Source organism: Vicia villosa, linkage group LG5, assembly GCF_029867415.1.
Source record: "Vicia villosa cultivar HV-30 ecotype Madison, WI linkage group LG5, Vvil1.0, whole genome shotgun sequence".
Lineage (NCBI taxonomy): Eukaryota > Viridiplantae > Streptophyta > Magnoliopsida > Fabales > Fabaceae > Vicia > Vicia villosa.
This window is the reverse complement of record NC_081184.1, coordinates 158233760-158246018: the sequence shown is the minus strand read 5'-3', so window position 1 is coordinate 158246018 and position 12259 is coordinate 158233760. Positions and strand designations below refer to the sequence as shown.

Sequence of the window (12259 nt, the reverse complement as noted above, 5' to 3'; positions counted from 1 at the left end):
TACAAACCCACATTTTGAGCAAAAGTTTCGACCTTTTTTCTTGTCGAGCTGTCATAGGGATTTTTCTTGGCTAACACGTTGTTAATGAAATTTGGACGGGAAGAATTAAGGTGACATGTTTTGAAAAGTTAAGGGATTTAAATTGTCGTTTTTAAACTGAAGGATCAAAATGAACTTCGCCCTAAAGATACGAGACTAAAAAGGATATTTTGCCTAAATTTAAATTTTCTTTTATCCATAATTCAAACAAACCTGTTTCTGTTTCTGCTACTATTTGACTGTAACCTAGTGAGCTTAAACAGTCCCACGAAAGCTCAAAATGGAGTTTACATAATAGAAGCCCGACAAAACTAGTTACGATCAGTTGAACACCTCATAAACACAGCAACCAACACCTATCCCCAACTTCTCCTTCAAATTAATAATTCAAAACTATAAGACAGTTAAATTAAAATTAATACCTGAACTAAAAAAAAAAAAATACTGAAATGGTATGGCTCAAGTGGTTTGAGTTAATAACAATTAAACGAGTTTGACAAGGAGGTTGAAAGTTCAAATCTTAGCTACTAACGATTAAAACACAACTATAAAAACAATGGCATCTCAAGAGCTGTATAAGTATTTTTTTGCCACAATTTAGTACTATGTCTCAAGAAAAAACATATTACATAGATATTCTGGTCAACAAACTAGTCAACAAGAATAAGACCTTCTTTTATGTATTCCAAACATGAGAATGGCAAGTCCATAACATGTTCCAGTTCAAGGGATTTGGATATGAGAGTGTTTAGAACCAAGTCCCGGTTAATATATTGATTATCTCTACCAAAACCTCTACAAGCAACTAGGGACGTATTACAGGTCCAAGGAACTGCAACAGTAAAAGCAATGCCAGAACCTCTTTTCTCTCCAGAGCTTCCAGTTCCTAAAAGCACGTCCTTGTATGCTCTGCACACCTGAGACACATACTTTCCCATTGGTAAAACTTGCTCAAACTCAGATGGAGTTGATCCATCATGGTTCCGTACATCAACGTCAGAATGCAGGTTCACCACAGCAGTACCATGGTTGGGATGAAGGCGAGTTTTAAGAGATTTTAGGAAAGGCGAATCTGGGTCCCATAACTTGTGGGGAAAGACATCATCACCATCATAAGCATCAACAAAGATCATATCATATAGATTGGTATTATTAGTAATAAATTCCTCAGCATCTGTTTCATGAAGGCAAATCCTCTCATGGATGCCTTTCCACATAACTTCATTAATGATATCGGGTTTTGCAAAAGACCGGTGACCTGATTGTGTCATGAGTGAAAAAGCTGGGAACCCCATAGCACGTATCGACGCCGAGATAACAAGTGGATCAATTTCAACTACATGGACAATAGCACCTTGGATTTTACTTGCCAAAAACAATGGTAAGCTTCCCCCACCTTGACCAATGCATAAAATGTGCATATTTTTCTTTCCCTGTAATGTGTTAGTAATATCAAAATTACATGAGGATAAAGCACTCAACCCAGCAGAAACCATACTCTTCACGTATGGAACAGCCAAGCAATGTGGTTGTTGCATAAGATAGACAAGTTCCGGCTTGTTTTCGCGGTAAGTTAGCATTACTTTTGCCGTGCTCTGGCGAGTAACATCATTGAAACGCAGCACCCGCCATTGATATCCAAGCACCCTCAGATTCCCTTCATTGCCATATCCAGGATGCACCTCCTCACACCTCTGCTGCAACCATCTTTCCATTTTTGACCAATGCATTTTATTGGGTCGGGAGGAGGGATGTGCGACGACTGAAACGACGCCATTTCCCTTAGCAGAAGTTGATCGCAGAATGGTTTTTCCGTCGTCATTGCTAGAACCCCACCACTCTGAGGCATAGAGCCAGTCACCTTCGTCTTCTGAGCGCCGTCGCACCGCTGTTGAGAACCGTCGAAGACGGCCGAAACCTTCTCTGCCTCTACGCCACATCAGGGTAAAACCCTGTAACCTAACAACTATATAAGTTAGTTTGTGCATAATTTAACCATTCCACAAATTTTTTTAAAAATTTAGGGAAACTTTTATCACTTCAGTTCCATGGATTTACAACTCAGGATAACATTTAAACTCAATTTCCAAAAATATAAACAAAAATTTCAAAAATACAGCAGTACCTGGTAGCAAGAAAAAGCGAGTTCAACCCTTTCACTATATCAAATAGAAAACCGGGGCTGCAAACTACCGATTCAAATAATGAAAATTGTCCAAGCTGGAAATATTCAGAATCAGAACTTACACGTCAATGTGTCTATCTCATGTTATGCAACCAACAGAAAAAAGGAACTAACAGTAACAGATGGCATACATATTTTAAACCAGAAAGCAATCAGAACGAATTACTTAGAGACGCTAATGTGTTAGTGATATAATTGAAATGAAAGTGTCCAGCAGGAACTAAGAGATAATAATGTTGTATTAAACAAAGCTCTATTGGATAGAATAGAGTGACAGAAAAATCAATTTGAAAGAAATTCTTCCAACTAACGGCTCGTTTGTGTTGGCTTTAAAAAAAATTGATTCTTTCATTGTATTTTCAGAAATGATTTTTATAAATCACAAATAGCAGAAAGACTCTTAATAAAGATTCACTTTGTATGAGGGACATTACGTCGAACACTTTGTGAGCAATATTTGGAACGTGAACATCAGAAAATGGGTCATTGATCCACATTGCATTGTAAGGTAATAACTAAGAAGAAAAAGTTACCTTGACCAGATTGATACTTGATTGCTATAAGAATGAGAAGGAGGATGAAGATCACTTTGAGTGGGTTTTCGACACTGCTGCTTCCTCGTTAGTGCTCGAAATGAGAGAGACTTTTATTTGATATTTTTAAATGTTAGAGTATTCTCTTGCCAATAATTATTTTTTTACTTTATTGGAATATTGAGCAGTTTGTTTTATCTTTAAAAAATAAAAAATTTATGTTTTTTTTTTTTTAAATTCTTTGTTATAAATAAATTAAGTTTGTATTCTATAATATAAATATATTTTATCAAAACTTAAAATATAATTAAAATCACAATTTTTAAAAAAAGATGTTTTTTAAAAATGACTTTTATAAAAAGTTATATGAAATATTTAAGTGATTTTTTAAAATTTTAATATAAAAAATTATAATAAAATGATGAATATCTAAAACAAATTTTTAAAATGACTATTTAAATTGCTACTGTATGGTGCATTTCATTTGTAAAATAAAAAGTAATAGATAGAAAAGTACTAGACAATGTAGAATAATATAAAATAATTTTTTGTATTATATTATGTTTGGTGGTCGATGCATTGAACCATTTTTTTCTCTATTTTGTTTAAGATATTTATGCACTAGAGTAATTTTGTTATAATACTGTTTATTGATTAATAAAATATTTATGAATTAAAATACTAAATAAAAATAAATAAAAAAATGATAGATTTTTTTACCTTAATTTGATTGATATGTTTATGCATCATTTAAAATAATATAATTTTTATTATAATATTTTATCGATATATAAATGTTAATATTTATGAATCAAAATATTAAATAATGAGAAGAAGAAAAATATTATGAAGAGAGAATTTTTTTACTCAATTTTATTTGATATGTCTATACACTAGATAAAAATAATATAATATTTTTTTATAATATTCTTTATTGATATAAAATATTGATATTATATTTATGAATCAAAATATTAAATAATGAGAGCGATAAATTAAAAATGATTTTTTTTTATAATTTGTGTTTGGGACAAAAAGTTCTCTCATGGTTTAGTGAGAGACAAGAATTTATGCTTTTGTCCTGTCCCATGCCATATATTTTGTTCAGCCTAGGGGTGCTCGCGGTGCGGTTTGGGTGGTTTTGACGAAAAAATTCATCCGAACCGCAAGAGAAAAAATAGTGCGGTTTGGTTTGGTTCGGTTGGCTTTTTAAAAAAATCCGAACCAAACCAAACCAAACTAATGCGGTTTGGTTCGGTTCGGTTGGTTCGGTTTTTTACAAATATTTTATTGAGTCATACATACACATATAGATGACAGCATAATTTTGTATTTAGACACTCATACACTATCAAATAACAACAAAACTCGTAATATTTTGACAACAATTTTCCATTTAATATATAAAAATTAAATTAGACAAAAATGGAATATTAAATATAAAATAATAGCATAAAATAATATAAAAATTATTATGAAGACAAAAAATAAAAGAGACGAAAGATTAGTGAAGGTGAAAAAGAAAAAAAAAAGTGTTGAGAGATTAGAGAAGAAGAAAGAATATAAGAAGGTGAAAAAGATTATAGAAGAAGAGGGAAGATGTATGTGGCAAAGAATGTGCGATAATGTTATTAGAGATTTGAGAAGATCGAGACTGAAATTATATGTGTAAGGATGAGAAAATTGTTTGTAATCATAAGACTAATGTATAATAGGTTTAAGTTTGGGTTGGATGTGAGTTAAGTAAAATTTAGGTTGTAACATAATGCGGTTTGATTCGGTTTGGTTCGGTTTACAAAATACAAACCGCAAACCGAACCGAACCGTGCGGTTTTGTTAAAAAATGACCCAAACTAACCCGAACCAAATGCGGTTTTTTGCGGTTTCGGTTCGGTTTGGTTTGGTTTGCGGTTTTCTATTGGGTTGGTTTGGTTTTGAACACCCCTAGTTCAGCCTCATAATTAGTTTCTGCATCAAATAAAGTACAAAAAATATTGTTCAATCCAATCCTTTATTTTTTTAGCAAATCAAACGCATCCATAGTAATCTTTTAGTAATATGTTTTTCTATATACTAATGATTGGAACTTCAAATTTATAAAGTGATTAAGTCGGACAACATATCAAATTTGTACTTCTGCAATGCAATAGTATATTAAAATTTTAAAAAATTAGGTTAACAAATAAGCTTTAGAAGCTTACTACTTCATTAGACAATGCTCATAATAGAAAACTCATGTTAACCTAAGCCTTTTTGAAGAGGTTCTCAATGACTAGTTCATCATCGAATCTAAGAGACTAGATGGATTAGCTAGAGACATTAAAAGCTCGATCCATGACCCTAGACACCATGTTCCATGCCAATGAAAGTGTAAGTGAAATAGAGTAATAGAAACTAGTTTGTGGTTTTGACTGAAGATCGTAGGGATCAAGCAACCAAGTCATCAATCAGAAAGACAATACCAACATTTGAAGTTGTCGTACTCTAAATTTTGTCCGGATGATTTTTTGAAACAGACTGTCCAAATGCTAGTCGGGCGTCAGATCAACAAATGCATAATTTCAGGTGAGTTTATTCAACTATTTGTTGCTCAAGTGAAAGCGGCACGTTTGTCTAATTCATCGCATTTTAATCTGACATCCTTGTTATTTGAGATCGTCGTTTTAAAACACCAAGAGTATGCTTGGATTGATAGAATCGAGCGGAATGGAATGAAATCAGATTGTCTTCTATCATTTGGATTGATTAAAAACATATGGAATTGAGCGGTAGTAGATAGAATGCATTTCATCTGATTCCCATCACTTTCCATCATTTCTTATACACTCCGATTTAGGCGGAAAGACAAAATTGCTCTATTCCATCATGAAATACCCAAACAATAGAATGACATATTTATTCTATTCCACTCCGTTCTGCTACATTCCATCCTGCTCCGTTCTTTTTATTGTATACAAACATAGGCCATGTTTTTATTTTTACGTTTATCGTCTCATTTTTTGTTTTCTTTCTTCCGCATCCATAATAGAAAAAAAACCACACTAATACTGTTTTTTACCGTTTCGTCCATGTTTTTATTTATTTATTTTTGCTTTTGCCATTTAAATTCACCATTTATTCTTATAGTGAATAATAATAAAATAATAATAATAATGTCATTTTTCTCTTGCATAAAAAGATTTAAAAAAAGAGCAATTTTAATCAGCACAAAAATCATAGAGAAGTCCTTCATATCTTAAGTTTTACAAATTCACATCTTTACAACCAAAATTGCATATTCACAAAATCACATTTTTATTCAAATTTCTACATATTTGCATTTCATTTCAAACTAATTCCTAACTAACAACTAACTTTCAATCGTAACTAACTAACTACTAACCAATTCTCAACAAACCTTTGGCTATAAAATTCAATCTTAAAAGGAACAATCATTATCTTCAATTTCCATCCAATCACCAATTTCATCTCCAACAAACTTCACACTTCACCACCTTCTCCATTCTTCAATCTCCATCTCCTTTATTTTCATCTTCATCGCACATTCTTCTCCACTTCCAAAACTTCATCTTCAACCTTCATTTTCCAAAACTTGATCTCCAACAAACTCTATCCAATTCATCCTTCACCGTCATCTTCGCCAACCTTCAATAGACTCCTCCATCAATTCATCGTCATCTTCATCCTCCACTCTCATCCCATCATCTTCAATTATCACCATTTTATCACTTCTAAATTTATTCTTCATTCATTTTCAACTTACATCATCCATCAATCATCACCTTCAAGAATTCCGCTCCTTCAACCACCCATCACCATAATCAACCTTCTCGCATCACCAACAACAACTCCATTAACAAATAACAACAACCAAAATAAATCAAGTGGCATAGAAAGAAAAAAATCAAGAATAAAAAAAAGAAGAAGGGAATAGGTTGAGAGCTTTTATCAAACACCATGTGAGCAAGATGAAAAGCTCTCCATTTTGAGAGTATTTGATAGCAACACAATTGCCAAAACAGTAACAACATAGAAGCAAGAAAAGAGGAAGAATCATAAAAGAGTGTGGAAAAATCACAATAAACAGAAAACATAATTTATGCCACATGTTTATTCCTTTATTTAACCACCTTATGAAAAGATACAAGCTTGTTATTGTGAGACATCCACTAATAAGTAGAACTCATGATAAATGTGACTGAAAATAGTAGGATGTAGATATTCCCTATATTAGCTACTTTAGACATAAAGAGCTACAATCTTATAGGACATTCAGAATGAAACTAGACATGCATTAAAGTTACAAGTGAGCCTTAGAGATTTGTCCCCTTACTTTAGTGTATATGTTATTGATGTTGTATAAATACACTATAAGATCATGTTTTGACCTCATTTGTCATGACAAATTATATCAGACTCATACATTAGATGAATTCATTAAATGAGATATTATCCAACATATTATTTATCCATGTGTTAACCCATAATTATCTTCTATGTTTTTCCATTTCCTTAACCACATGACACATACCATTATTTTATTACCTTTTCTCATGTTTACTTTACAACTTCTTCTTATATGAAAATCATTAATGCTTAATACAATCTCTGTGGGATCAAAAGAAAATCTCATCACTCGCTATTAATTTGATCGTGTATACTTGCACGTACACAAATTAACCATCTATATTATATTGGTTCGACCTAAAACTTAAAAGCCTACTGCACCCTCAAGCATAATTCCTACCTAGGGACTTCCACAGCCATACAACTTTTAACAAAGGCTCATGCCTCAACATTCTAACACCAAGATTTTATCTTAAGTTTAACTTGCAACCTTTATATCTTATCAGCGTTCAAGAGAATAAACCTCTCTTGTTTTATAACTATAGATTAAAATAAAATTTAAGATGTCGATGTCTAAACTTTCTAATCATATCATTAAAATATAAACCATTTTTGGAATAAAAATCAGAAATATAATCGATATTACAAATATGTCGATGTCTCATTCTCAATCACCATGACCATTCAAACCAATTAGGAAACAATTCCTAATATCTATTTCATTTGCAATGACACTAACAACTCACAAAGTCAATTTTAGACTATATGGATTTATAATATACTTACCATTAAATATCTTTAGACATGGACAACTTTATGTGGTGGTGTCTACGGGAACGTAGTCAAAACTTTTTACTAATTGGGGCAGTATATACTAAAAAGGCTTAAATAGTATGTTGGACCCTGTAAGTTAGCGCGTTTTTGTTTTTAGTCTCTAATTTGAATATTTTTTTTAATAGTCTATGAATGTTAATTTTATTTATTTATTTTTGTCCTTAAATTCAAAATTCGCGGGAAAATCTGTAGGTTTCCTGTGGATTTTATCTTGAAGGACTTAAACAAAAAAATATTTAACATTCAGGAACTATTTAAAAAAAAAATTCAGATTAGGGACTAAAAACAAAAACACATTAACTTACAGAGACCAACATACTATTTATGCCTACTAAAAAAATTAAGAGGATGAAAAAATTTAAAATTATAATTTTTTTTATGTTATTTTAATTTTAAAACTATATATTTATATTTTAACACTATCAAATATATTTCTATAATATACATAATCAAATAATTATTATACAATCATCACTTACACCAGTGTATATTTAAATTTTTTATAAATAAAACTATTTGATATTATTTTAGTAGGAGCAATAAGCAATTTTTTAATACAAAAAGTTTAAATTAGTTATTTATTTAGAGTTAGACAAATTTATTAAATGGGAGCATATGCCCCCAATATACTCTTAATAGCTCCGTCCTTAGTCAAGAGAAAATACGATTTAAAATATGCCCTCCAATATACTCTTAATAGCTCCGTCCTTAGTCAAGAGAAAATACGATTTATAATATTGATTCATGACAAGTAGAAAATAAATTTGATCATTACTACAAATCTTGTCTTAAGTAAGTGTTTTAAAACATATACTAGGTAAAATTAGGGGTGGCAAAACGGGTCCGTCTCGCGGGAAAAGCCCGTTTTGCACGTACTTTTATGCGGGGTGGGGCAAAATTTTAGGCCCGCTCCCTTTAATGTGCCCGTTCCGTCTCGCCCTGTTTTTTTTTTGCGGGATTTTGCGAATATTAGCTTTTTCATACAATTTTACAATTTTTAGGCCTAAAAGGTTGAATGCCCGCGAGCTTTCCCCGCCCCGCCCTCACTTTTTTGCGGGGCAGGGCAAGATTTTCGACCCGCACAATCAAATATGTCCACCCCGCCCCATTTTTTGCGGGCTTTTGTGGGGCGGACCTAAACGGGACGGGCATGCCCGTTTGCCACCCCTAGTAAATATTTTCAGTTTAAATTGGATTTGGATCCTCTCCTGCACATTTGTGTTGTTGTTGTCCATTCAGCTCCAATCTCAGTCATTTATCTAAATATTTTACTCTTTTCAAACCAAACTTTTTGATTTATTTATTTTTTATTAATTCTAAGCCATTAGAATAAGAGCATGAGGAATGACCGAAGAGAAAGGACAGTAGGCGATCTATTTCCGTTTAAATTCATGCAACAAATTTTTTTCTAATGCAACAAATATTCTTTATTAAAATGTAATCTATCAATTTTAAGATTAAAAATATGTTGTTTCATTTGTTAACATAATTTGATATATAATGTTAACGGAAAATCTGACTTCAAATTATAATAGACAATTGAATTAATGTTGTAAAATTATATTATAGAAGGTAAATTCTCTAACATGTCAAAGCAAGTCAAAGACAAATCATTACACATATTATGTTGCCGAAGGATTAGCGGGCCTCTTATGAAGAATGCCATTTCCACCTTGGTATTTCATCTTTTCAAACTTGTAGATAACCTATACATTTCAGCCTGCTTCATCTTGAGGATGATATGATGATTTTAGCGGATTCAAATTGGGACAATATCTTTGCTATCAAAGCATTGCTTCGTGGATTCAAAATAATTTTAGGATTGAAGGTAAAAATTTCTAAAAGCAAAATTATTAGGGTTGAATTTAGAGGATATCTTTTTCGGTGCAGCTTCAGACTTTATCTCTTGTCATGTTGCTCACATCCCGTTCATCTTCTTCGAGATTCCAGTAGGTGTTAATCCACGTCGAAAATTTATATGGGAATCGATATTAGCATAACTTAGGAGCAGACTCTCATTATGGAGAGGAAATCACGTCTCTTTTGGTGGTCGTTTCGTGTTGATTAATTCGGTTCTTAAATCAATTCCTTTGTTTTACTTTTAGTCTTATAGAGAGCTAAACAATATGTTGTCAGAGATCACCAATATTCAGAGGGTATTTCTTTCGAAAGGAGAGGAAAAAAATTCAAGATCAATTGGGATTCATGGGCAGATATTTGTAGCTCCAAATATGATGGAGGGTTGTCAAGAACACTGAATTATTTAATATGGCTCTTTTGTGGGAATGAGTGTGGAAATTCATTTTGAATCAATCAACTTTAGGGGTCTTTATTCTTTCTTTTTCGTTATGGTGATATTAGAAGTGCTTTAATTGCGCCCTCTCAATCTGTTGATACTACAAGTTCGTCTTTATGATGGAGGGATTTAAAGGAGATGGTGGGATATTGGGGGTTGATTGTAACTGGTTAGACAGTAGTGTCTTGTGTAAGCTAGGTAGTAAATTGCTTATCAATTTTTGGGATCATAAGTGGTTTAGTACGCAAAACTCAAAACTAACTTTTCCTTCTCTATTTGAACAAAGGAAAGTGGAACTAGGACTTGAATATTTATCCCGATTCATTGACAATCGACTTTGTCTGTGGATTAGAAGCTTTACTCTACATTTTGGAAGATCTGCACCCGTTTCTGGAGTTACCATACAACTATAATTGGTGGCGGGACTCTAAAGGTTTCTCAGTTTAGGCGGCAAATTCTAGGCTTCTTTATTTATTTTTGATAGATTCAACCAAATATTCTATTTCTCCACATGTCTTTTCAAAGATTGGAAGGCCCTAGTTCCTTCAAATATATGTTTCTTCGCTTGGAGGCTTCTTCCTGATCGACTTCCAACAAGACTTCAATTATGTAAGAGAGGAATAATTAAGGTTTTTTCTTTAGCCACCTCCCTATGGGGGTCACCCCCAGCGAAAAACCCAAAATACCCCTGCTTCGGAAATGAACTTCCGAAGCATTGATTTTTTTTAAAAAAATTCACAATTCGGAAGTGCATCTCCGAAAACACCTCATGGGGGGTGTCTTCGGAGATGAACTTCCGAAAATACCTCATGGGGGGTGTGTTCGGAGATGTACTTCCGAAAACACATTTATTCAGATTTTGGGGGGTTTCGGAAATGAACTTCCGAATTATGCAGAAACTGTGTTTTTTTTATGTTTTTTCTTAACAGTCTCGCATTTTTAATTAAACGCAAACGCCAAATAAAATAAGCAACAGATAAACTGAAAATACTAATATGATAAATCAAATCCAAATAATATATACAAGCCGAAAATAATAATAATACTGTGCGAAAGATACAATCCGAAAACAAAAAATAAATAAACCCGACCACTACTGGGTGTGCCTAACCCTCTCTCCCTGGGACCTCCTCTGCCGCCTGTATGTCGCCGCACGGCCCGCATCAGTGACGATCATCTCCATCACGGCGACTGCCTCTGGACCGCCCTTCTGAACGACACCTCGATCCAACGCGTCCCGCCCAAGCATCTCTATCCGCTGGCAGATCGGCATGAGATCAATGGCGTGGTCATCCTCGGCCTGCTGGTTCTCCAGGATCTCCTCGTGTGCTGGCCTAGGAGCGCCGGGAACGTCGGGTCTCAGAAGAGGATGTGACACCCGATAGAACCATGTGACGTATCCCTCCTCACTGTGCCAGTCCTATGTGACCCGGGTGAGATGGTACTCCTACGGTACCACATGATGCTGCCAGTCCTCCCATATGGCAGTGAGCTGCACTCGGGTCACTGTGTCGGGAGCAGCCTCAAAGGGTGACCTGGGTATCCGCTGCACGAATCCGAACTGACGCATGCACCGCTCAGAGAGATACCGGACCATGATGGTAGTCCCGCATGCCAGCCATCCTGAATATAGAGCAATGCCGTCAAAGGGGACAATCTGAGCGTAGTCGCTGAACGGCCTCCAGGTGACGTCGTCGTGCATCGTGCGGTCCAGGTATCCACGGTATGGTCCCATCGCATCGTTCCCCCTCTGGAGAACATATCTGGCGGCCCTGGGCATGGCGTCCACGTACGCAGGATCGATGTGAAAGCCGTGGATGCGGGAGAAGTAGGAGATGATCCAGCTCTGAAACAGAAACACGATAATGTATTAAAAATAAATACGAAACATAAATAAATAAATAAATACGATAATGTATTAAAATAAAACGTACCGTAAGTAGTGTGCAGGATCCGACCAACTGCCTCGTCCTCCAGTTGGAGGCCTCATTCAGCTTCTAGTAGAGGTATGCCAGAGTAGCTGCC

At 34.2% G+C, this 12259-nt stretch overlaps 1 protein-coding gene across 4 annotated transcripts; it reads right to left on the bottom strand.

Moving 5' to 3' along the window:
• Nucleotides 1-327: 327 nt before the first annotated feature.
• On the bottom strand, nucleotides 328-2875 carry LOC131607940 (uncharacterized). Of its 4 annotated transcripts, none has more exons than XM_058879885.1 (3): nucleotides 2758-2875; nucleotides 2165-2259; nucleotides 328-1998 (listed from the first exon to the last, which is right to left on the bottom strand). In XM_058879885.1, the coding sequence occupies exon 3, from the start codon at nucleotides 1977-1979 to the stop codon at nucleotides 690-692; it is 1290 nt and encodes a 429-aa protein (XP_058735868.1). In that variant the 5' UTR covers nucleotides 1980-1998; nucleotides 2165-2259; nucleotides 2758-2875; the 3' UTR covers nucleotides 328-689. The 4 variants fall into 4 exon arrangements, with proteins under 4 accessions (XP_058735868.1, XP_058735869.1, XP_058735871.1 ...); XM_058879886.1 differs by having other exon boundaries at nucleotides 328-1991; XM_058879888.1 differs by lacking the exon at nucleotides 2165-2259 and having other exon boundaries at nucleotides 328-1991; nucleotides 2758-2871.
• Between the last annotated feature and the right edge of the window lie 9384 nt (nucleotides 2876-12259).